This window comes from Myotis nattereri (genome assembly GCF_964212035.1).
Source record: "Myotis nattereri genome assembly, chromosome: 7".
In the NCBI taxonomy this organism is placed as follows: Eukaryota; Metazoa; Chordata; class Mammalia; order Chiroptera; family Vespertilionidae; genus Myotis; species Myotis nattereri.
The window spans coordinates 93599555-93627201 of record NC_138082.1 but is presented as its reverse complement, the minus strand read 5'-3'; the positions used below and the strand labels follow the sequence as shown (position 1 = coordinate 93627201).

The 27647-nt window shown below is 64.2% G+C and overlaps 2 protein-coding genes across 3 annotated transcripts; one reads left to right on the top strand and one right to left on the bottom strand.

Annotated features, from left to right (window-relative positions):
• LIMS2 (LIM zinc finger domain containing 2) lies at window positions 1-27233 on the top strand. 2 transcript variants are annotated; one of them, XM_081095706.1, is made up of 9 exons: window positions 1-82; window positions 1933-1999; window positions 2372-2492; window positions 17363-17512; window positions 20761-20911; window positions 21631-21723; window positions 22211-22259; window positions 22414-22489; window positions 26676-27233. In XM_081095706.1, exons 2-9 carry the CDS (start codon window positions 1969-1971, stop codon window positions 26806-26808), a joined length of 804 nt encoding a protein of 267 aa, XP_080951832.1. In that variant the 5' UTR covers window positions 1-82; window positions 1933-1968; the 3' UTR covers window positions 26809-27233. The 2 variants fall into 2 exon arrangements, with proteins under 2 accessions (XP_080951832.1, XP_080951831.1); XM_081095705.1 differs by lacking the exon at window positions 1-82 and adding an exon at window positions 380-510.
• Window positions 6136-7164, bottom strand: GPR17 (G protein-coupled receptor 17; the record flags this gene model as incomplete). The annotated part of the gene is made up of 1 exon (XM_081095475.1): window positions 6136-7164. The coding sequence occupies exon 1, from the start codon at window positions 7147-7149 to the stop codon at window positions 6136-6138; it is 1014 nt and encodes a 337-aa protein (XP_080951601.1). The 5' UTR covers window positions 7150-7164.
• Window positions 27234-27647: the final 414 nt, after the last annotated feature.

The window sequence follows — 27647 nt, the reverse complement described above, 5'->3', positions numbered from 1 at the left end:
CAGCGGCGGCGAGCTGTACCACGAGCGCTGCTTCGTGTGCGCCCAGTGCTTCCGGCCCTTCCCCGACGGGCTCTTCTACGAGGTGAGCGGCTCCCCGCCTCTGGGAGCCCAGCCCTGACCAGGGACACAGGGGCCACCACCCAGCCTGGCCGGGCTGTGCTCCCGCCAGCACAGAAACGCAGGTGGCGCTTGGGGCCGGGCCCACCTGGGAGACTGGACACGCCCGGTGCAGGGCTTCGAGGAGGGTCACCTCCTCCCGTTCCCTGGGCAAACCCCTGCTCTGCGCACCGCCCCTCTCTTGGGATCAGACAGCAAACCCGGTGACTGGGTGTCTGTCCGAGGGAAGGTGCTGAGCGCCCTGGCTGGGCGGGGTGGGCAGGAAGGGGGAGCAGCCCCGGAGGAGGGGAGGAGGGGAGGGAGCCCACACACAGCGGCAGGAAGAGCACTCAGCCGGGCACAGCAAGTGCAAAGGCCCTGAGGTCGGAGAGGCGGCTTGAGGAGCAGTGGCAGGTGAGTGTGAAGGAAGCAGAGCGGAGGGATTAGTGGGGTGAGGGCAGGGACAGAGTGGTTTGACTCGGTGGGCCTTCGTGGGCCTTAGGATTTCACTGTGGGCGAGGCAGGAGCCATGCAGGGTGTGGAGCCCAGGAATCCATCTGTCCCACGTTGGGAAGGGACCACAGGCTGCTGGGCTGAGGAGAGACTTCATGGGGGAGCAGGCGGTGGAGGCTGGGGGAACGGGCGGTGGAGGCTGGGGGTGCAGTGGGTGGAGGCTGGGGGTGCAGTGGGTGGAGGTTGGGGGTGCAGGCGGTGGAGGCTGGGGGAGTAGGCGGTGGAGGCTGGGAGCGCAGGTGGTGGAGGCTGGGGGTGCAGGGGGTGGAGGCTGGGGGTGCAGGGGGTGGAGGCTGGCTTTCACGGTAACCCAGATGCAGGGAAGATGGCTAGACTGGCAACCTTACTCACAAGAGCACATTGTTAAGTTTTCATTAATCTTGCAAGTTGGTTGTTAGAGTGATTAAAAATTAAATTATGTAAATGTACAATGAGATAAATTTTACTAAAAACAAAGGTAAAAAAACTCAAAACCCACCACTTCCTATTTTAGTACATTTTACTGTCACCTGTGCCTTTGAAGTTATTTCTGGGCACCAGTGTGGCTGGCGCGGTGTGAAGGGCGGCTCAGCTCCGTGCCCGGTACGCCTGGTGGAATGTGTGCACCGGAGCCGCTGATCAGCACTGCCCTGCAGCCGCCCTGCGCGGGCTGCCCGTAGACTCCCAGGCAGAGCTGACGGAGGGCTGATGGGCGCCCCGGGTCTGCCTGGCGCCTTTGGGAAAGGCGAGCCAGCTGTACGGCAGTGGGAGTGGGGGCCCTGTGTCTGGAACAAAGCCTGGCGCATAGTAGGTGCTCAGGAAATATTCACCCTGAGTGAACATATACCCTGCGGGTCTGTGCCAGGTGCTCGGGCCCAGACAGAAGGTGGGAGACTGGTGCCTGCTGCCTGGGACTGGGGCTCTCTCTCCAGCCCCACCTTCCTGTATTCCTTCCCTGTGGCCTCTGGGAAATGGACGTCTCACACAGAGAGAACACAGGGCATGGGGCAAAGTGACACATGCAATGCCAACCTGCCCAGCCTTCCCAGCCTGCGCCCCCAGCCGGGGCAGGCGCCAGGACCCCAGGGCGGTCGCTGCGGCAGACAGCAGGCCGAGGCCGCCCTCCGCACCCCGGCCTCCAGGCCTCGAGGCTGCTCCCCCTCTGCAGCCTCCTCTCAGCCCCCACCTGTCCCTCCGCTGTTCACACTCCCTGCAGGAAGCCTCTCTGGGGAGGGTGGTGCCCCCGGGAGGGTAGCAGAGTGGGTGCTCGTCTGCCTGAGGCAGGCTCTGACCAGACAGAGCGCCGTGCACATAGGATGACGCTGGCTCTGCGCCCATTTGCAGTTTGAAGGCCGGAAATACTGCGAACACGACTTCCAGATGCTGTTTGCTCCGTGCTGCGGCTCCTGTGGTGCGTAAGGGTGGACCGGCCGGTGGGCCAGGGTCCCCCTGCTGCCAGGGTCCCCGTGTGGCCAGGGTCCCCGTGTGGCCAGGGTCCCTGTGTGGCCAGGGTCCCCGTGTGGCCAGGGTCCCCGTGCAGCCAGGGTCCCTGTGTGGCCAGGGTCCCCCTGCGGCCAGGGTCCCTGTGCAGCCAGGGTCCAGACCTCTCCCTGCCTGCCCAGCCCTGTTTCTCTGAGCACCGGCCTTCAGGCCCCTGCAGGCATTACCTCCCCAGGGGCTGGACGGGGCCGTAGGACCCGTGTGGACTGGGCTTGGGGCTGGGCTGGGGGGGGTGGGGGAGGGAAAGGCCTGGCCCTGGCCAGCAGGGACCTTCCTCTTTCAGGTGAGTTCATCATTGGCCGCGTCATCAAGGCCATGAACGGCAGCTGGCACCCGGGCTGCTTCCGCTGCCAGCTGTGTGGAGTGGAGCTGGCTGACCTGGGCTTCGTGAAGAACGCGGGCAGGTGAGCTGGGCAGGGAGGAAGGTGCCGAGCGGGAGCTGGCAGACTCAGGAGTGTGCAGTCAGATGACCACCTCCTGGCCCCGCACGCAAGGCTGGCACCAGCCTCTGCTGCCCTCTGGCCCCGGCTGGGCTTCTGGAGAGCAGGCCTGGCCACCATTCCTATATTCAGGGCCCCCAGTCTCCTGGGCTCAGCTAGGCCTCCTTGCAGCCCAACTCCAGGTCTGAGAAGAGTTTCCTTTCCACTTCCCCTCCTCCTCCCACTGTCTCCACCCCCACCCGCCCTCAGGTGGCCTCCACCCACCTCTGCGAGGGCCAGGCCCTGGGGCACCTGGCTGCCCAGCATCTGTGCCCTGCAGCCTGGCCATGTCTCTGCTCACCCTGTACCCTCTTGAGAAGGCTTGAGGCTTCCTCCCTCCCTCCCTCCCTCCCTTCCTCCCTTCCTTCCTTCCTCAGGCTGGGTGGCCCCCAAGGTCCAAAATGCGCTCTTGGTTCTCTGCAGCCCTCCCTGGTGCACATACTGGCTCCTCCCATCTGCTCTCCACGGTCTCAGCCTCCTTGGGGTCCAGGGCACCCCATTGCCAGACCCAGAGGTTGCTGCTGGCCTCTGTGGCTTCTCCGAGGCGCCCTCTCTCCGGCTAAAGCGCCTCCTCTCTTGGACATGCACTGGGGTCCCCTCCAGGGGCTCCACCTCCTGCTGGCGCCTGGGGCTCTGCACTGGGCTCTCAGGTCCGCCCCAAAGGCTGTATGTGCACCTCCCACCCGGTCCTCCCTGTGCCCGCTGCTGGGCCACTGCTGCCTCCACTGGTGTCTGTCACCCAGGCAACCCAGTGAGCGGGTCACCACCCACCTTCTCCTGCGCTGGGCTGTCCCAGTGAAGAGCCACCTGCCGCGGTGCCCGCCTCCGCCCCCCTACCCCGCCCACGGATCCCCGCCTTCTCCTGTGTGGGTGCTGGTTCCCATCTCGCTCTCTGACCAGAACTCCCCCCCCCCCCCCCCCGCCTCCCGCACAGCTGTCGCGAGCTTGGCTCTGCCTGCCCCGTGCTGCCTGTGTCCCCGTGTCCCCAGGGCACTCAGCAGGAGTCAGGGGTCAATGAGAGGCTGTGGGGCAGGCAGTGCCTGGTGTCCTGTGCAATCTGGGCCGGGCCGCTGCCAGGTGTGTGCCTGCTGCTGGGTGTGTGCCCCCTTCCGGGTGTGTGCCCGCTGCCGGGTGTGTGCCCCCTTCCGGGTGTGTGCCCGCTGCCGGGTGTGTGCCTGCTGCCGGGTGTATGCCCCCTTCCGGGTGTATGCCCCCTTCCGGGTGTGTGCCCGCTGCTGGGTGTGTGCCTGCTGCCGGGTGTGTGCCCGTTGCCGGGTGTGTGCCCGCTGCCGGGTGTATGCCCCCTGCCGGGTGTGTGCCCGCTGCCGGGTGTATGCCCCCTGCCGGGTGTGTGCCCGCTGCCGGGTGTGTGCCCGCTGCTGGGTGTGTGCCTGCTGCCGGGTGTGTGCCCGTTGCCGGGTGTGTGCCCGCTGCTGGGTGTATGCCCCCTGCCGGGTGTGTGCCCGCTGCCGGGTGTGTGCCCGCTGCCGGGTGTGTGCCTGCTGCCGGGTGTGTGCCCGCTGCCGGGTGTGTGCCCCGTGCCGGGTGTATGCCCCCTGCTGGGTGTGTGCCCGCTGCCAGTGTATCCCTGCTGCCAGTGTATGCCTGAGCACATCCTGCCCCCTCCCAAGACATACTCGCACGGGCCCGGCTGCACTGCTTCCTGGGAAAACCTGGACAGGAAATGTATGATGTGATTCGCAAGTAAAGTAGTTTTGCTGTAACAAATGGGGCCCGCCCAGCCTGGCTGGCACTCACTCTGAAGACCACAGTGTGGAACCCTGGGTCTGTGTGGGGCGGGCATATTGTGGGTGTTCAGAGCACAGGCCACCCCGTCTCTGCTCCCTTCGCCCCAGGTAGCCATTCTCGGATTGAAGAGAGATGTTCTGGGGAGGGTGTTGCTTTAACCAAACACAGTGGCCTTCAGAACCGTCAGGCAGTGAGTTTATAATCAGCAGAGTGACGCACAGAGAGGACTGGCAGGGCAGCACCCGCCACAGGAAGTGGAGCTGCTCCGAGCCTGGCCAGGCCGCAGGGAGAGGTCCGGAGGCAGCGGGCTGAGGCAGCCCTGCAGGTCTGCTTGGTGGAGGCCAGCTCCCTGGCTGCTGTCCGCTAGTCTGCGCTGCCGGGACTCCGTGGGCAGCTGCTGCAAAGCTGGGGTTGACAGACCCCCCTCCCCCCCACCCCCCGCCCCCATGTGGGTTCCAGCAGGAGGATCGGAAGGGGTGCCCACAGGCCATGCTTGCTGGATGTCGCCGGCGCCAGCCTGAGATGTACTTAGTGATCAGCTACAATTTATAGTTTGTGGCTCCTAGACTCAGGGGTCATCTGGCAAAGGTGCGGGCCAAGGGAACCAAGGCACCTTGCACATCGCCCGCCTCCTGCCCTCCCCTCCCCTGCGCTCCCAGCCCCAGCGGCCAGGGGCCCTCCCTGCGGAGCTGCCACTGTATCTGAGAGGGCAGGAGCCGAGCGCTGAGGAAAGCTGGGCCCCTGGGCCCTCCCGGCCTCCTGCCGGCCTCCTGCTGCAGTGACATCGCTGAGATCCTGGCGCTGGGCCCGCGGGCCGCAGGGGCGACCTGCAGAGGGTTCTCCTATTTTAGGGTTCGTGCATCGGGTGAGACAGAACCACAGAACCAGCTCTAGGTGATGAGGTCTGACCTGGGAGGGACGGGAGTGATCTGCGGATTCCCTGTCTTTCCTCAGCGTGTGGCTGGGGAGGAGCTCACAGCTCTGACCTGGGGTACAGCTCTGGCCTGGGGTACAGCTCTGACCTGGGGTACAGCTCTGGCCTGGGGTACAGCTCTGACCTAGGGTACAGCTCTGGCCTGGGGTACAGCTCTGGCCTGGGGTACAGCTCTGACCTGGGGTACAGCTCTGGCCTGGGGTACAGCTCTGACGTGGGGTACAGCTCTGGCCTAGGGTACAGCTCTGGCCTGGGGTACAGCTCTGACGTGGGGTACAGCTCTGGCCTGGGGTACAGCTCTGACCTGGGGTACAGCTCTGGCCTGGGGTACAGCTCTGACGTGGGGTACAGCTCTGGCCTGGGGTACAGCTCTGGCCTGGGTTACAGCTCTGGCCTGGGGTACAGCTCTGACGTGGAGTACACCTCTGGCCTGGGTTACAGCTCTGGCCTGGGGTACAGCTCTGGCCTGGGATACAGCTCTGACCTGGGGTACAGCCCTGGCCTGGGGTACAGCTCTGACGTGGGGTACAGCTCTGATGTGGGGTACAGCTCTGACGTGGGGTACAGCTCTGGCCTGGGGTACAGCTCTGGCCTGGGCTAGAGCTCTGACGTGGGGTACAGCTCTGACCTGGGGTACAGCTCTGACGTGGGGTACAGCTCTGGCCTGGGGTACAGCTCTGACCTGGGGTACAGCTCTGGCCTGGGGTACAGCTCTGATGTGGGGTATAGCTCTGGCCTGGGGTACAGCTCTGACCTGGGGTACAGCTCTGACGTGGGGTACAGCTCTGACGTGGGGTACAGCTCAGGCCTGGGCTACAGCTCTGACGTGGGGTACAGCTCTGACCTGGGGTACAGCTCTGACGTGGGGTACAGCTCTGGCCTGGGCTACAGCTCTGACCTGGCGCTCATCGAGCTCTCATTGGTCCTCCCTTCCAGGCTAGGGGGCGGCCCGGAGAGCCCTGGGCCGCAGAGCAGGTTGCACAGGGTGTTGCGGAACTTCTCGGCCACAAAAAAGTACATGATGGGGTCCAGGGCCCCGTTGAGGCTGGTGAGGCAGGAGGTGACCCTGTTCCCCAGGGCCAGGGCGCGCCGGGCGGCGCAGGACGGGGGGCTGCGGTGGTGCAGCAGGTAGACGAACCGGTGCACGTGGTAGGGCAGGAAGCAGACCAGGAAGATGGCCAGCACCAGGGCGATGGTACGGACCGCCTTGCTCTTGAGGCGCGTCTCCACGCGTGGGCCCTGCCGCAGGCTGTGGATGATCAGCAGGTAGCAGGTGACCGTGGTGACGAACGGGAAGGTGAAGGCCACAGCCAGGGACACGAGCGCGTGGGGGGAGGCCTTCTCCCGGTACAGTTGCAGGCAGACGACTGTGTGGTTGGTCCTCACGGTCTGTGGGCTCACCAGCAGTGGGGCCATGGCCACGGCCACCACCACCCAGAGGACGGCGCAGGCCAGGTGAGCATAGAGGGGCCTGCGGAGCTTGAGGGACTTGACGGGGTGCACAATGGCCAGGAAGCGGTCGGCGCTGATGCAGGTGAGGAAGTAGATGCTGGCGTACATGTTGAGGTAGAAGAAGAAGCCGGTGAGGCGGCATGGGATCTCCCCGAACGGCCAGTGGCCCCCCGAGAAGTGGTAGACCAGGCGCGTGGGCAGGACCAGCACGCAGGACAGGTCTGCCACGGCCAGGTGCAGCAGGAACACGTCGGCAGGGGTGCCTGCCCGGCGGTCCCGGAGGAAAAGCCACAAGGCCAGGGCATTGCCCACAAAAGCCAGGAGGAAATCCAGGAGGTAGAAGGAGGCTAAGAGCGCGTTCTCCAGCTGCGTCTCCTGGCCACACTGATCCGCCGCCGCCAGGGAAGCGTTGGTTGCCAGACCGGAGGCCCCCTTGAGGCCATTCATGCTTCGGCTGGAGGCAGAGCCCGGAGGAGCCTGGAGGAAGAGAGGACGGCCTGGTAGCGCGCCGCCCTGCGTGGGGGCCTGGGGGCACCTGGTCCATCTGCCACGGGCTTTCTGACCGTCACCAAGAAGCACAACAGAACCAGGCCTGGAGCTTTCTGGCTGCTGTGGGTTGCACCTGCCTGTGCGAAGGCTCTGCTGGGGGCGGGGCAGGGGGCAGAGTCAGCCCTGGGGGGTGGGGAGCGAACCAGTGTGTCTGAGGCTCTGGAGGCGGGGGGACTGGGAGGGGTCCTCGGGTGTGCTGTCTGAGGGCAGGGTGGTACCTGGGCCCTGAGCCCCATTCCTGGTGGGCAGGGAAGTAGGTGACCTGCTCCCAAAAGCCTCATGTGTGGAGCCCTGCTGGCTCCCCTCCAGCTCTGGCGGGGCCAGGTGGATCCTGCTCCCTGAGTCCAGCCCCCCAGGCACCCACCTGCAGCCTGGGCACTTCCCCCAGGGCAGTGGTGTGGAGTGTGGCCGCTTGTGCCTTCTCTCCTGCCAGCCCCTGACCACAGCTCCGGTGCCTGCCATAGAGGAGGGTCACTAGCAACGCAGTGTGGGCTGTGTCCCAGGGGCCAGAGGCCTGCATTCTGTGTCCCGGGACCCCGAGAGGTCAGGCCGGGAGCACACTTGTCTGCAGGCCTCACTGCCTGCCGCACCCACACGGAGGCTAGGGCCAGCCTTGGCGGCAGCTGTTTTGCAGCTTGCAAGCCTGGTTCTCTCCCCCACAGACAGGGTAACATGCACCTGTTTTGATATTGGGCTGCTCAAAAGGTAGGTCCCACCCAAACACCCGACCCCCTCCCAGGACTGGAGGGGGAGGTGCAGCAGGAGGTGCAGGGGGAGGTCCAGGAGGCCCGGCCCCTGCTGCTCGTGCCCTGGGGTGCTCGCGAGTTCTCCCAGAGGCTCCTGGCCTGGGGGTGGGACTGCAGGGCAAGAGAGGGGCTCTGCGCAGAAGCACCTCCCAGCAGCCGGAGGGCGGGCTGCTCTCCTGGCTGAGCCTGACTGCTGAGCAGCCCGGACCTGGAGCAAGTCCTTCTAATGCCTGCGACCGGGCTGGCAGGAGGAGCGGCTGTGCCACAGGGGCATGGCCCTGGCTCGGTTAGCACAGCAGCCCCTTGAGGGGAGGGAGCTGGTGCAGGAACGGTCCAGGTTGTGGGGTGCTGGCTCAGCCTGACTTTTCTCATCGAGCCGCCTCAACACGAGGGGCTCCTGAGCTCTGGTCTCACAGAGAGGCTGGGCCCTGGCCAGTGGCCCAGGGACAATATGAGTGAGAAGCAGGGAGTGGCCCAGGGACAATGTGAGGAGGAGGGAGCGGCCCAGGGACAGTGTGAGGAGGAGGAAGGACAGTCCCAGGGACAGTGTGAGGAGGAGGGAGAGGCCCAGGGACAGTGTGAGGAGGAGGGAGAGGCCCAGGGACAGTGTGAGGAGGAGGGAGAGGCCCAGGGACAGTGTGAGGAGGAGGAAGGACAGTCCCAGGGACAGTGTGAGGAGGAGGGAGAGGCCCAGGGACAGTGTGAGGAGGAGGGAGCGGCCCAGGGACAGTGTGAGGAGGAGGGAGAGTCCCAGGGACAGTGTGAGGAGGAGGAAGGACAGTCCCAGGGACAGTGTGAGGAGGAGGAAGGACAGTCCCAGGGACAGTGTGAGGAGGAGGGAGAGTCCCAGGGACAGTGTGAGGAGGAGGAAGGACAGTCCCAGGGACAGTGTGAGGAGGAGGAAGGACAGTCCCAGGGACAGTGTGAGGAGGAGGGAGAGTCCCAGGGACAGTGTGAGGAGGAGGGAGCGGCCCAGGGACAGTGTGAGGAGGAGGGAGAGGCCCAGGGACAGTGTGAGGAGGAGGAAGGACAGTCCCAGGGACAGTGTGAGGAGGAGGGAGAGGCCCAGGGACAGTGTGAGGAGGAGGAAGCACAGTCCCAGGGACAGTGTGAGGAGGAGGGAGAGGCCCAGGGACAGTGTGAGGAGGAGGGAGAGGCCCAGGGACAGTGTGAGGAGGAGGAAGGACAGTCCCAGGGACAGTGTGAGGAGGAGGGAGAGTCCCAGGGACAGTGTGAGGAGGAGGAAGGACAGTCCCAGGGACAGTGTGAGGAGGAGGGAGCGGCCCAGGGACAGTGTGAGGAGGAGGAAGGACAGTCCCAGGGACAGTGTGAGGAGGAGGGAGAGTCCCAGGGACAGTGTGAGGAGGAGGAAGGACAGTCCCAGGGACAGTGTGAGGAGGAGGGAGAGGCCCAGGGACAGTGTGAGGAGGAGGGAGAGGCCCAGGGACAGTGTGAGGAGGAGGAGGAAGGACAGTCCCAGGGACAGTGTGAGGAGGAGGGAGAGTCCCAGGGACAGTGTGAGGAGGAGGAAGGACAGTCCCAGGGACAGTGTGAGGAGGAGGGAGCGGCCCAGGGACAGTGTGAGGAGGAGGGAGAGTCCCAGGGACAGTGTGAGGAGGAGGGAGAGGCCCAGGGACAGTGTGAGGAGGAGGGAGAGGCCCAGGGACAGTGTGAGGAGGAGGAAGGACAGTCCCAGGGACAGTGTGAGGAGGAGGGAGAGGCCCAGGGACAGTGTGAGGAGGAGGGAGAGGCCCAGGGACAGTGTGAGGAGGAGGCAGAGGCCCAGGGACAGTGTGAGGAGGAGGAGGGAGCGGCCCAGGGACAGTGTGAGGAGGAGGGAGTGGCCCAGGGACAGTGTGAGGAGGAGGAGGGAGCGGCCCAGGGACAGTGTGAGGAGGAGGGAGAGGCCCAGGGACAGTGTGAGGAGGAGGGAGAGGCCCAGGGACAGTGTGAGGAGGAGGAGGGAGCGGCCCAGGGACAGTGTGAGGAGGAGGAAGGACAGTCCCAGGGACAGTGTGAGGAGGAGGGAGAGGCCCAGGGACAATGTGAGGAGGAGGGAGCGGCCCAGGGACAGTGTGAGGAGGAGGAAGGACAGTCCCAGGGACAGTGTGAGGAGGAGGCAGAGGCCCAGGGACAGTGTGAGGAGGAGGAAGGACAGTCCCAGGGACAGTGTGAGGAGGAGGGAGAGTCCCAGGGACAGTGTGAGGAGGAGGGAGCGGCCCAGGGACAGTGTGAGGAGGAGGCAGAGGCCCAGGGACAGTGTGAGGAGGAGGGAGCGGCCCAGGGACAGTGTGAGGAGGAGGAAGGACAGTCCCAGGGACAGTGTGAGGAGGAGGGAGAGTCCCAGGGACAGTGTGAGGAGGAGGGAGCGGCCCAGGGACAGTGTGAGGAGGAGGAAGGACAGTCCCAGGGACAGTGTGAGGAGGAGGGAGAGGCCCAGGGACAGTGTGAGGAGGAGGAAGGACAGTCCCAGGGACAGTGTGAGGAGGAGGGAGCGGCCCAGGGACAGTGTGAGGAGGAGGGAGAGGCCCAGGGACAGTGTGAGGAGGAGGAAGGACAGTCCCAGGGACAGTGTGAGGAGGAGGGAGAGTCCCAGGGACAGTGTGAGGAGGAGGAAGGACAGTCCCAGGGACAGTGTGAGGAGGAGGGAGAGTCCCAGGGACAGTGTGAGGAGGAGGGAGCGGCCCAGGGACAGTGTGAGGAGGAGGAAGGACAGTCCCAGGGACAGTGTGAGGAGGAGGGAGCGGCCCAGGGACAGTGTGAGGAGGAGGAAGGACAGTCCCAGGGACAGTGTGAGGAGGAGGGAGAGTCCCAGGGACAGTGTGAGGAGGAGGGAGAGGCCCAGGGACAGTGTGAGGAGGAGGGAGAGTCCCAGGGACAGTGTGAGGAGGAGGGAGAGGCCCAGGGACAGTGTGAGGAGGAGGAAGGACAGTCCCAGGGACAGTGTGAGGAGGAGGAGGGAGTGGCCCAGGGACAGTGTGAGGAGGAGGAAGGACAGTCCCAGGGACAGTGTGAGGAGGAGGAGGGAGCGGCCCAGGGACAGTGTGAGGAGGAGGGAGTGGCCCAGGGACAGTGTGAGGAGGAGGAAGGACAGTCCCAGGGACAGTGTGAGGAGGAGGAGGGAGTGGCCCAGGGACAGTGTGAGGAGGAGGATGGACAGTCCCAGGGACAGTGTGAGGAGGAGGAGGGAGAGGCCCAGGGACAGTGTGAGGAGGAGGGAGAGGCCCAGGGACAGTGTGAGGAGGAGGAAGGACAGTCCCAGGGACAGTGTGAGGAGGAGGGAGAGGCCCAGGGACAGTGTGAAGAGGAGGGAGAGGCCCAGGGACAGTGTGAGGAGGAGGGAGCGGCCCAGGGACAGTGTGAGGAGGAGGAAGGACAGTCCCAGGGACAGTGTGAGGAGGAGGAAGGACAGTCCCAGGGACAGTGTGAGGAGGAGGAAGGACAGTCCCAGGGACAGTGTGAAGAGGAAGGACAGTCCCAGGGACAGTGTGAGGAGGAGGAAGGACAGTCCCAGGGACAGTGTGAAGAGGAAGGACAGTCCCAGGGACAGTGTGAGGAGGAGGAAGGACAGTCCCAGGGACAGTGTGAGGAGGAGGGAGAGGCCCAGGGACAGTGTGAGGAGGAGGAAGCACAGTCCCAGGGACAGTGTGAGGAGGAGGGAGAGGCCCAGGGACAGTGTGAGGAGGAGGGAGAGGCCCAGGGACAGTGTGAGGAGGAAGGACAGTCCCAGGGACAGTGTGAGGAGGAGGGAGAGGCCCAGGGACAGTGTGAGGAGGAGGGAGCGGCCCAGGGACAGTGTGAGGAGGAGGGAGAGGCCCAGGGACAGTGTGAGGAGGAGGAAGGACAGTCCCAGGGACAGTGTGAGGAGGAGGCAGAGGCCCAGGGACAGTGTGAGGCAGCAGCAGGGAGCAGGGGCTGCTGATGGCCTCAAGGGACGGAGGGAGTTATTGCCAATTACATCACATTTTTTAGTTTTGGAAGTCACCGTGTTGTTCCCCACCCACTGATCTCTGGCTCCGGAGATCTGCAGGATGCCTGAAGTTTGCATTTGGAGATGGTTTTCCTGCTGTTTCCAAGTGTGTGTGACCTGTTGTCAGGGAGGCAGGGATGCTGGGGGAGAGGCTGGGGCCATGTGAGTGGGGCCTTTGGAGCCCAGGGATGAGGGAGGGCTGCTGAGGGGAAGCTGGGCACCCTCCCGGTGTCAGCCTTCACACCTCCCGGCCACGCCCAGCAGGCCTCCCGGAGGACTGCTCCTGGCTGTCTGTCTGTGGGCACAGTCCTCAGAGGCCCGCCTCAGGGACTTGTTCTGCAGAGTAGAAATCTGAGCCTTGAGTCGGCGAAATTGCCCAAGGTCCCTGGGCTGGGCATTAGCCTGGGAGTTGGAGGTCAGACTCAGCAGGGACACCCGGCACCACAGGCCTTGCTGCTGGGATGGGCACACGCCCTGCGGCCAGAGCTGGGCGTCGCTGGCTGTCTGCCTGCAGGGACCTGTCTCCTCGCCTCCGGCGGTGTGGGGCCTGGCCCCAGAGCCAGTGACAAAACTTCGGGGGCTCAGCGCAACATGAAATGCAGGGTCCTTGTTGAAAAAGTAGGACTCTGAAGATGGTGACAGCAGCGCTCATCTGAGCGTGGGCCTTGCATGACGGCACAGGCCGCGGGGCCCTGGTGGCCATGCCAGCGCCTGGCTCTGTTTCCTGCCCAGAGCCCTCAGCCTGCTACCTGCTGAGGGCTGTGTGCGTGTGGCTCTAGACAGAGACGTGGTTTCAAAATGCTTTCAGGCTTGTTACCCTGTCCCTCCCCACTAGGAGTTTGATATGGATTTATGCAGGATGGTCTGCATTCAGCTCTCCGCGTGCCCTGCTCAGGGGTGAGGCCGAGGCCTGGAGTGGTCACAGGGCGGCAGGGCTGTGGGGAAGGTGAGCGATGGGCAGGCGTGGCCCTCGCAGGAGGCCGCAGTGCGGTCTGGGCAGGCAGGGGGCCGGCCCCTCTCCCTGTGGCTGCCTCACCTGGCTTGTGCCGTGCACAGTGGCCCCGTGGTGAGGCGCTGGGTGTCCCGTCACAGCTGTGGGTCTGTGAGCTGCGTGGGCAGGGACACTGCCAGGGGCCGCTCTGGTTAGACAGGGTGCCTTCGTAAGAAGGTCCCACCACCATCACAGAGGCACCTCGGGGACCCCACGCTGCCCGCCCGCCCGCCCACCCTTACCTCTCAGGCTGGTGGCAGGTGGAGACAGGAAGGCTGGTTGCTGAGCTCCTGCAGGCGGCGGGAGGCCAGCTATTTAAGGAGAGGAGGGGAGGTGGCGGCCCCTCTGCCTCTCAAAGGCCGCTTCATCCCCAAGGGTCCCTTGTGCTGGGCCCTCCTAGGCCCTGCTGCCGCGGGGTTGTGAGTAGCCAGTGTGTCCCCGGGCCTCGCCCCAGCTGGGCCCGAGCATCACAGAGGCCGAGTGTGCCTGCTCTGGAAGCTGCCGCGTGGTGCGGGCGGGTGCGGGGCTGCTGGGACTGACAGACACAACTAGACGTTTCAGAAGGGGACAATTTCCTACCACTGGGGGGGTGCGGGGAGGGTCTGGCTGCCATGGCAACTGGCTCAGGCTCCCAAGCCTGCATGGGAGACAGTGGAGGGGCCTCGCGAATGGGGAGGGGGGAGGCTGGGGAACTTGTTTGCTGAATGAGGGGATCTTTTCAGGACACCTGGTGTGGGGTCCCTGTGTCTTTCCCGGATCATTAGGCTCCGTTTGGGCATCAGCCACGGCCTTTGTCTCGCCGGGCCAGCTGCAGCAGCCTGATAATGGCGCTGTCTGCACCACGGGCGGCTCAGCCGGCCCGGCCACGCGGGCTTCCCTCCCGGAGGCTGCCCACCGCCCACGGCCCCCAAGACCTCCTGGGGCTCAGGCTGGGACCCTCACGCAGGGCTGTTCCTCCATCTTTCCATGCCCAGGGCCGGGCACCAAGCTACCATTTTTAATTTCAGAAGACTTTTAAGTGTTTTACTTAAAATGTGAGATATGTTTGTAGCCACCTTGTGGAGTAGCTACCTTAAACTTGTACTGCCTTAGCCTGCTGGTCGCGGGCCCTGCCCCGCGTGGGGATGGCTGCCCCTGCAGACCTACGCAGCTCAGGAGGCGGGGGAGCTCGCCAGCTACAAGCCACCAGGAAGTGGAGGGCAGGACTTGAACCCCAGCGTGTGTGACTCCAGCACGTCGCTGTGTGTGTGTGTGTGTGTGTGTGTGCACACGCGCACGCTTTGTCCTGCTTTACTGTTGCACCTCGATGCTGGAATTCTTGGGCTCCATCTTCATTCCATCTGGATAAATACTCTCCAGGCCGCCTTCAGGTCTTCAGGGGTCAGGCCTGCAGAAACGCATTGTTCATCTGGGGTTCCGACAGGAGAGCTGGGCTCCGGTGTGGGACCGGTGCGCCCGCCATGCCCGGGAGGTGCTCCGGAAGAGCTGGTTCACACTGGTTCGAGATGAGGGTGTTGGCTGGCTGCCCTGAGCAGGGCATCTCTGTGGTTGGGGTGACTGCCCACAGAGTCGTTGAGGTCACTGCAACAGAGTTGTGGGGAGTTGTGCTAATTTCTGTAGCTGTGGGAAAAAAATTACCCCGTTTGGGTTGAATGTTGTTCTAATGATAAAAGAACCCACCAGTCTGCGTGTGGGAGGCAGCAGGCATGGTGGGCAGGGCCAGCTGCATGCGTCGAGAGAGTGGTCTTGCCCAGGCCTGCGACGGCAGGGGCCGGGGGGCTGGGTGAAAGTGAGCTGAGGAAAGCTTCAAGGATCTGGGGCCTGAAAGGGGCAAAACTTTAGTCACAGAGCTGAAGGCCGAAGGCTGTGGACGGGCAGAGCGCCAGGGTCGCAGGCCGAGCAGCTCCCAGCCTTGGTCTGGCCGTGCTGCCACGGGAGGGATGCCCGCCCGCTCCTGCCTCTGCCTGCATTCACGCCCCTGCCACAGGCTCCTCTGGAGCTGCTGCCCCAGGCAGCACGGCCTGGAGCCTCGGCCGCTGAGCCAGTGGCTGCGGGCACTCACTTGAGCCCCTGCCATTCACGCCCACCGGGAGCTAGGACAGAGACCAGGGCAGAGAGCAGTGCTGCACAGCATCGAGCCCAGACCCAGAGGAGCAGGCCCTGCCCCTGGACCTGCCCACCCACCTGCCCAGAGCCGTCTGCACTGGACTCCTGCCCTGCCCACAAAGGGGCCTGCGCATGAGGGGCAGCCCTCGATGACCAGGGGCACCCCGGGATCGGAAGCCTGGAAGGGGGCACGTGCCTCAGGCGCGTGCAGATGGAAGCCGGTGGGGAGGAGGGGTGCACTGGGCCTCTGGACATCTTGGCCTGGGGACCCGGCACCCCGAGGCCAGGGAAGCAGAGCCAGGCTGGTTTATCTCCGTGGCAGCCACAGCCGCTGCCCAGGGCGGGGGCAGCACCAGGACCCCAAGGCTTCACGGAGGAGCCTGTGGTGACATCTCCCGGGTGGTGCCTCCGCTGGCACCTCGGCTCCTCTCACAGGGAGCCTGCAGATGCGCTGACCCTGTGGCGGCCCCTCCTGGCCGCTCTGCCGGACATGCGGGGTGTGGCTGACAGTGACCATGTAACCCTCATGCCTGTTGGAGACATTTGAAAAATAAACTAATTTTTTTTTCTTTTATTTTTTATTTTTTTATTTTTATTTTTATTTATTTTTATTTTTATTTTTTAATTAAATCTTTATTGTTCAGATTATTATATTTGTTCCTCTTTTTTCCCCCCATAACTCCCCTCCTCCCAGTTCCCGCCCCACCCTCCGCCCTCACTCCCCACCCACTGTCCTCTTCCATAGGTGCACGATTTTAGTCCAGTCTCTTTCCGAATCTCCCACACCCCTTTCCCCCACAAGAATAGTCAGTCCATCCCCTTTCTATGTCCCTGATTCTATTATAATCACCAGTTCATTCTGTTCATCGGATTATTTATTCACTTGATTCTTAGATTCACTTGTTGATAGATGCATATTTGTTGTTCATAATTTGTATCTTTACCTTTTTCTTCTTCTTCCTCTTCTTAAAGGATACCTTTCAGCATTTCATATAATACTGGTTTGGTGGTGATGAACTCCTTTAGCTTTTTCTTACCTGTGAAGCTCTTTATCTGACCTTCAGTTCTGAATGATAGCTTTGCTGGATAAAGTAATCTTGGTTGTAGGTTCTTGGTATTCATCACTTTGACTATTTCTTGCCATTCCCTTCTGGCCTGCAAAGTTTCTGTTGAGAAATCAGCTGACAGTCGTATGGGTACTCCCTTGTAGGTAACTGAGTTTCTTTCTCTTGCTGCTTTTAAGATTCTCTCTTTGTCTTTTGCTCTTGGCATTTTAATTATGATGTGTCTTGGTGTGGTCCTCTTTGGATTCCTTTTGTTTGGGGTTCTCTGCGCTTCCTGGACTTGTAAGTCTATTTCTTTCACCACGTGGGGGAAGTTTTCTGTCATTATTTCTTCAAATAGGTTTTCAATATCTTGCTCTCTCTCTTCTTCTGGCACCCCTATAATTCTGATGTTGGTACGCTTGAAGCTGTCCCAGAGGCTCCTTACACTATCTTCGTATTTTCGGATTCTTTTTTCATTTTGCTTTACCAGTTGGGTGTTTTTTGCTTCTTCGCATTTCGAATCTTTGACTTGATTCTTGCGCTACTCTGGTCTGCTGTTGGGAGTCTGTATAATATTCTTTATTTCAGTCAGTGTATGCTTAATTTCTAGTTGGTTCTTTATCACAACATTGAGGGTCTCATTAGATTTCTTGAGGATCTCACTACATTTATCGGCGGTCTCACCAGTCTTTTCGAGGGCCTTACTAAGTTTATCGGCAGCTTCTAGACAGTTCTTGAGAGACCTTAAAAGTGTGGTTTTGAGCTCTGTATCTTCCATTTCTGACATCTGCGTCCTGTTTCTTTGTCTCCACATTTTTTTATCTTTTCTTGGTGCACCCCCTAGTGGTCTTTGTGCGCAGTCTTGTAGTTAAGCCTTGATTGTTGTCAGTAATACCAGGGGTGATTTGACCTCCAGGCTAACTGGCTATGAGAGTCAGCTGTGTCTGCAGTGGGAGAGCTTCTCAAAAATAAACTAATTTTTTAGCAGAAGTCAGTGAAATGTCTACTCTTGTCCACACAATGTCCTGGGCGCAAGAGACGGGGAGAGAAGAACCCTCATGTTCGCTGCTCCGTCCTGAACGCGGGCCCTGGCCACGGTGGGGAGGGGAGGGGTGCGAGGTGGGGGGAGGTGGGGAGTGGGGAGGGGGAGGGGGTGGGGGGCTAGGGGGGCAGGAGGGGGCTCTGCTTCAGGAGGTGGCTGGCTTCTGAGAGGAGGGGGTGGGCATCTCCCAAGGCCTGTCATTGCCCACAGACACCTGTGCCGGCCTTGCCACAGCCGGGAGAAGGCCAAGGGCCTGGGCAAGCATGTCTGCCAGCGGTGCCACCTGGTCATCGAGGAGCAGCCCCTCATGTTCAGGAGTGACGCCTACCACCCGGACCACTTCAGCTGCACCCACTGCAGGTACTGGGCGTGGTGGGCAGAGGCAGGCCGAGGAGTGGACGCCTGGGCCCCGAATGGGGCTGACAGCAGAGACTCAAAGGCAAGGGGCAGGTGAGGCGGGTGCTGCTGGTGGAGAGAGGTGGAGAGGGAAGAGAGGCTGCGAGAGGTGCAGAGGGGCCTGAGAACGCGCTGCTGGGACTTGGCAGCGAGGTCAGCTGCCCTCTGCACATGCTGTGCCCGAGCCCGAGGTCCCGGAGCTGCCTGCCCAGGTGCTGCCCCTTGGGCTGGTACTGCCAGGGCTCCTGCAGGTGGGCCCTGGGGAGGGCGGGGGCCTCAGGGGCTCATACAGGTGGGCCTCAGGGCTGTTACAGGTGGACCTCAGGGCTTATACAGGTGGGCCTCAGGGGCTCATACAGGTGGGCCTCAAGGGCTCATACAGGGGGGCCTCAGGGCTCATACAGATGGGCCTCAGGGGCTCATACAGGGGGGCCTCAGGGCTCATACAGGTGGGCCTCAGGGGCTCATACAGGGGGGCCTCAGGGCTCATACAGATGGGCCTCAGGGGCTCATACAGGGGGGCCTCAGGGCTCATACAGGTGGGCCTCAGGGGCTCATACAGGTGGGCCTCAGGGGCTCATACAGGTGGGCCTCAGTGGCTCATACAGGTGGGCCTCAGGGGCTCATACAAGTGGGCTTCAGGGGCTCATACAGGTGGGCCTCAGTGGCTCATACAGGGGGGCCTCAGTGGCTCATACAGGTGGGCCTCAGGGGCTTATACAGGTGGGCCTCAGTGGCTCATACAGGTGGGCCTCAGGGGCTCATACAGGGGGGCCTCAGTGGCTCATACAGGTGGGCCTCAGGGGCTTATACAGGTGGGCCTCAGTGGCTCATACAGGTGGGCCTCAGGGGCTCATACAGGGGGGCCTCAGGGCTCATACAGCGGGGCCTCAGGGGCTCATACAGGGGGGCCTCAGTGGCTCATACAGATGGGCCTCAGGGGCTCATACAGGGGGGCCTCAGGGCTCATACAGAGGGGCCTCAGGGGCTCATACAGGGGGGCCTCAGTGGCTCATACAGATGGGCCTCAGGGGCTCATACAGATGTGCCTCAGGGCTCATACAGATGTGCCTCAGGGCTCATACAGGGGGGCCTCAGGGGCTCATACAAGTGGGCCTCAGGGGCTCATACAGGGGGGCCTCAGGGGCTCATACAGGTGGGCCTCAGGGCTCATACAGGGGGGCCTCAGGGGCTCATACAAGTGGGCCTCAGGGGCTCATACAGGGGGGCCTCAGGGGCTCATACAGGGGGGCCTCAGGGCTCATACAGGGGGGCCTCAGGGGCTCATACAAGTGGGCCTCAGGGGCTCATACAGGGGGGCCTCAGGGGCTCATACAGGGGGGCCTCAGGGCTCATACAGGGGGGCCTCAGGGGCTCATACAAGTGGGCCTCAGGGGCTCATACAGGGGGGCCTCAGGGGCTCATACAGGTGGGCCTCAGGGCTCATACAGGTGGGCCTCAGGGGCTCATACAGGGGGGCCTCAGGGGCTCATACAGGGGGGCCTCAGGGCTCATACAGGGGGGCCTCAGGGGCTCATACAGGGGGGCCTCAGTGGCTCATACAGATGGGCCTCAGGGGCTCATACAGGGGGGCCTCAGGGCTCATACAGGTGGGCCTCAGGGGCTCATACAGGGGGGCCTCAGTGGCTCATACAGATGGGCCTCAGGGGCTCATACAGGTGGGCCTCAGGGGCTCATACAGGGGGGCCTCAGGGCTCATACAGGTGGGCCTCAGGGGCTCATACAGGTGGGCCTCAGGGCTCATACAGATGGGCCTCAGGGGCTCATACAGGTGGGCCTCAGGGCTCATACAGATGGGCCTCAGGGCTCATACAGGTGGGCGTCAGGGCTCATACAGGTGGGCCTCAGGGGCTCATACAGGGGGGCCTCAGGGCTCATACAGATGGGCCTCAGGGGCTCATACAGGGGGGCCTCAGGGCTCATACAGGTGGGCCTCAGGGCTCATACAGGGGGGCCTCAGGGGCTCATACAGGTGGGCCTCAGGGGCTCATACAGATGGGGCTCAGGGGCTCATACAGATGGGCCTCAGGGCTCATACAGGTGGGCGTCAGGGCTCATACAGGTGGGCCTCAGGGGCTCATACAGGGGGGCCTCAGGGCTCATACAGGGGGGCCTCAGGGGCTCATACAGGTGGGCCTCAGGGGCTCATACAGATGGGCCTCAGGGGCTCATACAGGGGGGCCTCAGGGATCATACAGGGGGGCCTCAGGGGCTCATACAGGGGGGCCTCAGGGCTCATACAGGGGGGCCTCAGGGCTCATACAGGTGGGCCTCAGGGGCTCATACAGGTGGGCCTCAGGGGCTCATACAGGGGGGCCTCAGGGCTCATACAGGGGGGCCTCAGGGGCTCATACAGGGGGGCCTCAGGGGCTCATACAGATGGGCCTCAGGGCTCATACAGGGGGGCCTCAGGGGCTCATACAGGGGGGCCTCAGGGCTCATACAGGGGGGCCTCAGGGCTCATACAGGTGGGCCTCAGGGGCTCATACAGGTGGACCTCAGGGGCTCATACAGGTGGGCCTCAGTGGCTCATACAGGGGGGCCTCAGGGCTCATACAGGTGGGCCTCAGGGGCTCATACAGGGGGGCCTCAGGGCTCATACAGGTGGGCCTCAGGGGCTCATACAGGGGGGCCTCAGGGGCTCATACAGGGGGGCCTCAGTGGCTCATACAGGGGGGCCTCAGGGGCTCATACAGGGGGGCCTCAGGGGCTCATACAGGGGGGCCTCAGGGCTCATACAGGGGGGCCTCAGGGCTCATACAGGTGGGCCTCAGGGCTCATACAGGGGGGCCTCAGGGGCTCATACAGGGGGGCCTCAGGGCTCATACAGGGGGGCCTCAGGGCTCATACAGGTGGGCCTCAGGGGCTCATACAGGTGGGCCTCAGGGGCTCATACAGGGGGGCCTCAGGGCTCATACAGGTGGACCTCAGGGGCTCATACAGGGGGGCCTCAGGGGCTCATACAGGTGGACCTCAGGGGCTCATACAGGGGGGCCTCAGGGCTGTTACAGGTGGGCCTCAGGGGCTCATACAGGTGGGCCTCAGGGGCTCATACAGGTGGGCCTCAGGGCTCATACAGGGGGTCTCAGGGCTCATACAGGTGGGCCTCAGGGCTCATACAGGGGGGCCTCAGGGGCTCATACAGGTGGACCCTGGGGCGGGCGGGGCCTCACGGCTCTGGCTGCCTTTAGGAAGGAGCTGACCGCTGAGGCTCGGGAGCTGAAGGGAGAGCTCTACTGCCTGCCGTGCCACGACAAGATGGGAGTCCCCATCTGCGGAGCCTGCCGCCGGCCCATCGAGGGCCGTGTGGTCAATGCGCTGGGCAAGCAGTGGCATGTGGAGGTGAGCAAGCTGCGGGGGAGGGTGCCCGCTCTCGGCCAGTCCCCCCCAGGCCGAGTGGAGGCATCAGCCTGCACCTTCCCTCCGCATCCTGCCTGGCGCCAGCTCTTCTGTGTGCATGGGGACCCCTCCCTCCCTCCCCCTTCCATGGTGGCCTTCTAGAAGACTCCGGGGTCCTGGGATGAGGGATTGTGGCTGACGTCACGGGCTGTCTGCAGCCCCGTGGGCCCAGACGCTGAGTGTGCCTGCTGGGGCCCCAGGTGCCCCCCCGGCACCCGGAGGACGCCCTGCACTGTGGCTCTATGTTGGCAGCACTGCCTGGGCCCCGGCCGGGCCCGCTCTGCCTGAAGCTCTGCCTGGTGGCATCTTTGGGACGTGCCTGAGGGCGGTCTGACCCAGCCTGGGCTGGCTGGATCCTCAGCCAAGGAAAGGAGCCTCCCCAGGGGCTCCATGCAAATAACAGAGCAGCCCCTACAACAGCACACGCAGGCCCAGCCCCCGACCTGGGGACGAGGTTGCTGGGATGGAGCAGGCCCAGGGGGGATGGGCTGTGCGGATCCCTCACTGGGCATTAGGGGAGGCCTGGGGTCTCTGACCCAGGGGCGGTCCCTGGAGGGAGCAGCCCCCTTGCCCCGAACCTGGGACCCCAGCAAGGCGCTCCGCCCCCTGGTCCTGTCTCGGGTCACTGCTGTGGCCTGAGCTGCCTGCCCCTCTCTCCCCAGCACTTTGTCTGTGCCAAGTGCGAGAAGCCGTTCCGTGGGCACCGGCACTACGAGAGGAAGGGGCTGGCCTATTGCGAGACCCACTACAGCCAGGTGAGGCGCGGCCCGCAAGGTGCAGACTTGGAGGACAGGCCTGCCCTGGGGCTGGGGCTGGGCTGGGAGGGCAGGGAGGCTGCTGGAAGGCTGCAGGCGGGCTGGCGGGCGGGAGGGCAGCCTCGGCGCGGCTCAGACCCACGGCCCTCTCTGCCCGTCCTCACTGGAGAAGCGGCCCCTGCAGCCAGGCCTGTGCCCTGTGCCATCCCCTCCTGCTCCCGCCTTGCCCGGCAAGCTGCCGGCTGCTCTGGTGAGAAGCCTGGCCACACCTTCAGGACAGCAGAGGAGCCAAGAGGCATTGGGGTCCTTCCCAGGGGCGATTCTGATCGGCCAGGGGTGCCCTCGCCGGAGGCGCGAGGCTGTATCCTGGCAGGAGGGCCCAGAGCCCCAGGTGGAGGCTGAGAGCTTTGGGGGGAAGAGCCATCGCATCCCCTGGCCCTGGGCGGGACACCACTGCCTGTGTGTGTGACATCTGCCTGGTCCACAGCTCTTTGGGGACGTCTGCTACAGCTGCAGCCATGTGATCGAGGGTGACGGTAAGGCTTCTGCCCACGTGCCCCCCCACCCCCGCCCTCTTCCCTGCTGTCCCTCTGGGCTGTGGGTCCTGCAGCTGTGGGCCAGCTGCCCCCCTCTGAGCTGGGCCTGGGTGGCCTGGGAGAGGCTGCTGAGCCTGGCCCTCTGCCCTCACAGTGCTGTCAGCCCTCAACAAGGCCTGGTGTGCCAGCTGCTTCTCCTGCTCCGCCTGCCACAGCAAACTCACCCTCAAGTAAGTGCTGTGGCCCCAAGTGCCGGGTGCATGGGCGGGGCTCTGCCTCTCCTTAGGCCTCTCCTGGGCACTGTGTGAGGAGGAGGAGGGGCACTGTGTGAGGAGGATGAGGAGGAGCACTGTGGGAGGAGGAGGAGGAGGGGCACTGTGTGAGGAGGAGGTGGAGGGGCACTGTGGGAGGAGGAGGAGGGGCACTGTGGGAGGAGGAGGAGGGGCACTGTGGGAGGAGGAGGAGGGGCACTGTGTGAGGAGGAGGTGGAGGGGCACTGTGGGAGGAGGAGGAGGGGCACTGTGGGAGGAGGAGGAGGGGCACTGTGGGAGGAGGAGGAGGGGCACTGTGGGAGGAGGAGGAGGAGCACTGTGGGAGGAGGAGGAGGGGCACTGTGGGAGGAGGAGGAGGGGCACTGTGGGAGGAGGAGGAGGGGCACTGTGGGAGGAGGAGGAGGGGCACTGTGGGAGGAGGAGGAGGAGCACTGTGGGAGGAGGAGGAGGGGCACTGTGGGAGGAGGAGGAGGAGCACTGTGGGAGGAGGAGGAGGGGCACTGTGGGAGGAGGAGGAGGGGCACTGTGGGAGGAGGAGGAGGGGCACTGTGGGAGGAGGAGGAGGGGCACTGTGGGAGGAGGAGGAGGGGCACTGTGGGAGGAGGAGGAGGGGCACTGTGGGAGGAGGAGGAGGGGCACTGTGGGAGGAGGAGGAGGGGCACTGTGGGAGGAGGAGGAGGGGCACTGTGGGAGGAGGAGGAGGGGCACTGTGGGAGGAGGAGGAGGAGCACTGTGGGAGGAGGAGGAGGGGCACTGTGGGAGGAGGAGGAGGGGCACTGTGTGAGGAGGAGGAGGAGGGGCACTGTGGGAGGAGGAGGAGGAGGGGCACTGTGTGAGAAGGAGGAGGGGCACTGTGGGAGGAGGATGAGGAGGAGCACTGTGGGAGGAGGAGGAGGGGCACTGTGTGAGGAGGAGGAGGAGGAGCACTGTGGGAGGAGGAGGAGGAGGGGCACTGTGTGAGGAGGAGGTGGAGGGGCACTGTGGGAGGAGGAGGAGGGGCACTGTGGGAGGAGGAGGAGGGGCACTGTGGGAGGAGGAGGAGGGGCACTGTGTGAGGAGGAGGTGGAGGGGCACTGTGGGAGGAGGAGGAGGGGCACTGTGGGAGGAGGAGGAGGGGCACTGTGGGAGGAGGAGGAGGGGCACTGTGGGAGGAGGAGGAGGAGCACTGTGGGAGGAGGAGGAGGGGCACTGTGGGAGGAGGAGGAGGGGCACTGTGTGAGGAGGATGAGGAGGAGCACTGTGGGAGGAGGAGGAGGGGCACTGTGGGAGGAGGAGGAGGGGCACTGTGTGAGGAGGAGGAGGAGGGGCACTGTGGGAGGAGGAGGAGGAGGGGCACTGTGTGAGAAGGAGGAGGGGCACTGTGGGAGGAGGATGAGGAGGAGCACTGTGGGAGGAGGAGGAGGGGCACTGTGTGAGGAGGAGGAGGAGGAGCACTGTGTGAGGAGGAGGAGGAGGGGCACTGTGTGAGAAGGAGGAGGGGCACTGTGGGAGGAGGATGAGGAGGAGCACTGTGGGAGGAGGAGGAGGGGCACTGTGGGAGGAGGAGGAGGGGCACTGTGTGAGGAGGAGGAGGAGGAGCACTGTGTGAGGAGGAGGAGTAGGGGCACTGTGTGAGAAGGAGGAGGGGCACTGTGGGAGGAGGAGGAGGAGGGGCACTGTGTGAGAAGGAGGAGGAGCACTGTGTGAGGAGGAGGAGGGGCACTGTGGGAGGAGGAGGAGGAGGAGCACTGTGGGAGGAGGAGGAGGAGGGGCACTGTGGGAGGAGGAGGAGGGGCACTGTGTGAGGAGGAGGAGGAGGGGCACTGTGGGAGGAGGAGGAGGAGGGGCACTGTGTGAGGAGGAGGAGGAGGGGGCACTGTGGGAGGAGGAGGAGGAGCACTGTGTGAGGAGGAGGAGGAGGGGCACTGTGTGAGAAGGAGGAGGGGCACTGTGGGAGGAGGAGGAGGAGGGGCACTGTGTGAGAAGGAGGAGGGGCACTGCACTGTGGGAGGAGGAGGAGGAGGAGCACTGTGGGAGGAGGAGGAGGAGGGGCACTGTGGGAGGAGGGAGCACTGTGTGAGGAGGAGGAGGAGGGGCACTGTGTGAGGAGGAGGAGGGGCACTGTGTGAGGAGGAGGAGGAGGGGCACTGTGTGAGAAGGAGGAGGGGCACTGTGTGAGGAGGAGGAGGAGGAGCACTGTGGGAGGAGGAGGAGGAGGGGCATTGTGGGAGGAGGAGGAGGGGCACTGTGTGAGGAGGAGGGGTACTGTGGGAGGAGGAGGAGGAGGAGCACTGTGGGAGGAGGAGGAGGAGGGGCATTGTGGGAGGAGGAGGAGCACTGTGGGAGGAGGAGGAGGAGGGGCACTGTGGGAGGAGGAGGAGGAGGGGCACTGTGGGAGGAAGAGGAGCACTGTGGGAGGAGGAGGAGGAGGGGCACTGTGGGAGGAAGAGGAGCACTGTGGGAGGAGGAGGAGGAGGGGCACTGTGGGAGGAGGAGGAGGGGCACTGTGTGAGGAGGAGGAGGGGCACTGTGTGAGGAGGAGGAGGAGCACTGTGGGAGGAGGAGGAGGGGCACTGTGTGAGGAGGAGGATGGGCACTGTGGGAGGAGGAGCACTGTGGGAGGAGGAGGACGGGCACTGTGGGAGGAGGAGCACTGTGGGAGGAGGAGGAGGGGCACTGTGTGAGGAGGAGGAGGGGCACTGTGTGAGGAGGAGGAGGGGCACTGTGTGAGGAGGAGGAGGGGCACTGTGTGAGGAGGAGGACGGGCACTGTGGGAGGAGGAGGAGGAGCACTGTGGGAGGAGGAGGAGCACTATGTGGGAGGAGGAGGAGGAGCACTGTGAGAGGAGGAGGAGGAGGGGCACTGTGGGAGGAGGAGGAGGAGCACTGTGGGAGGAGGAGGAGGAGGGGCACTGTGGGAGGAGGAGGAGGAGCACTGTGGGAGGAGGAGGAGCACTATGTGAGGAGGAGGAGGAGGGGCACTGTGTGAGGAGGAGGAGGAGGGGCACTGTGGGAGGAGGAGGAGGAGCACTGTGGGAGGAGGAGGAGGAGGGGCACTGTGGGAGGAGGAGGAGGAGGAGCACTGTGGGAGGAGGAGGAGCACTATGTGAGGAGGAGGAGGAGGAGCACTGTGGAAGAGGAGGAGGAGGGGCACTGTGGGGAGGAGGTGGAGGGGCACTGTGGGAGGAGGAGGAGGGGCACTGTGTGAGGAGGAGGAGGAGGAGCACTGTGGGAGGAGGAGGAGGGGCACTGTGGGAGGAGGAGGAGGAGGGGCACTGTGGGAGGAGGAGGAGGAGCACTGTGTGAGGAGGAGGAGGAGGAGCACTGTGGGAGGAGGAGGAGGGGCACTGTGTGAGGAGGAGGAGGAGGGGCACTGTGGGAGGAGGAGGAGGGGCACTGTGGGAGGAGGAGGAGGTTGAGCACTGTGTGAGGAGGAGGAGGAGGAGCACTGTGGGAGGAGGAGGAGGAGGAACACTGTGGGAGGAGGAGGAGGAGCACTATGTGAGGAGGAGGAGGAGGAGCACTGTGTGAGGAGGAGGAGGGGCACTGTGTGAGGAGGAGGAGGAGGGGCACTGTGGGAGGAGGAGGAGGGGCACTGTGGGAGGAGGAGGAGGTTGAGCACTGTGTGAGGAGGAGGAGGAGGAGCACTGTGGGAGGAGGAGGAGGAGGAGCACTGTGTGAGGAGGAGGGGTACTGTGGGAGGAGGAGGAGGGGCACTGTGTGAGGAGGAGGAGGGGCACTGTGGGAGGAGGAGGAGGAGGAGCACTGTGTGAGGAGGAGGAGGAGGAGCACTGTGGGAGGAGGAGGAGGAGCACTATGTGAGGAGGAGGAGGAGGAGCACTGTGTGAGGAGGAGGGGCACTGTGGGAGGAGGAGGAGGGGCACTGTGGGGGGAGGAGGAGGAGGGGCACTGTGGGAGGAGGAGGAGGGGCACTGTGGGAGGAGGAGGAGGGGCACTTTGGGAGGAGGAGGGCCTGTGAGGAGCCCATGTGCCTGAGAACAGGGAGCCAGAAGTTCTGAGGGTCCTGGTCCGAGAGGAACCTTTAGGAGGAGAGGGAGGAGGAGGCCACTGTCACCAGGTGCCCTTGCCTGGACGCTCACCTGGGCTGGGGAGGCGGCTGCTCCTCGGGCTGGGGACCCGGCTCTCCTGCCACGCTCGCTCCCCAGGAACAAGTTTGTGGAGTTTGACATGAAGCCCGTGTGTAAGAGGTGCTATGAGCACTTCCCCCTGGAGCTGAAGAAGAGGCTGAAGAAGCTGTCGGACCTCGCTGCCCGCAAGACCCGCCCCAGCTCCCCCTAGGAGGCCTCCTCTCAGCCTCCCCTCCCTGCTTCCTGCTGGGCTTGCCCCTCCCCCTCCCCTGTCAGCACTGCCTCTCCCCCTCCTCCCCCTCCCCCCAGCCCCCCCTGCCCCTCTGGGTCAGCACTGCCCCTCCCCCTCCCCTGTCACCACTCCCCCTCCCTTTTCCCCTGTCAGCACTGCCCCTCCCCCTCCCCTGTCACCACTCCCCCTCCCTTTTCCCCCTGTCAGCACTGCCCCTCCCCCTCCCCTGTCACCACTCCCCCTCCCTCCTCCCCCTGTCAGCACTGCCCCTCCCCCCTCCCCTGTCAGCACTGCCCCTCTCCCTCCTCCCAGTCCCCCCTGCCCTCTCTGGGTCAGCACTACCCCTCCCCCCCCCGCCCCCTCTGGGTCAGCACTCCCCCTCCCCCCCTCCCCCCGCCTCTGGGTCAGCACTCCCCCTCCCCGCTGCCCACCCCCGCCCCTTCTGGGTCAGCACTCCCCCTCCCCCCCGCCCCCCCCCGCCCCCTCCCCCCCACCCCCTCTGGGTCAGCACTCCCCCAGCCTCCCTGTCCCCTTGCAGTGGGTCCTCTTCCTCCTCAGCAGTGCTGGGGTGAGTGTGCCAGGCCTGTGCCCACCCCCTGACCAGGAGTGGCCCTGCCCCCAGCCCGCCTGGCAGGCCTGTGCCACCCCCACAGGGGGCCCTTGGCCCCAGAGTGGCCTGTTGTGCACACCAGGGCCACGTGAAAGGAGACCCCTGTGAGCCACGCCTCAGCCACGCACTCCCTCAGCGGGTGGGAGCCCCGAGCCAGCCTAGGCTAGCAGGTCCCCCACCCCCTTCCCCGCCCCATTCAGCTTCCTGG

Excerpts from the sequence above, each read along its gene's own strand:
- LIMS2 (XM_081095706.1), top strand. The coding sequence starts at position 1,969 with ATGCTGTTTGCTCCGTGCTGCGGCTCCTGTG. Across the intron at positions 2,493-17,362 it reads TTCGTGAAGAACGCGGGCAG|ACACCTGTGCCGGCCTTGCC; the intron begins GTGAGCTGGGCA and ends CATTGCCCACAG. Across the intron at positions 17,513-20,760 it reads TTCAGCTGCACCCACTGCAG|GAAGGAGCTGACCGCTGAGG; the intron begins GTACTGGGCGTG and ends GGCTGCCTTTAG.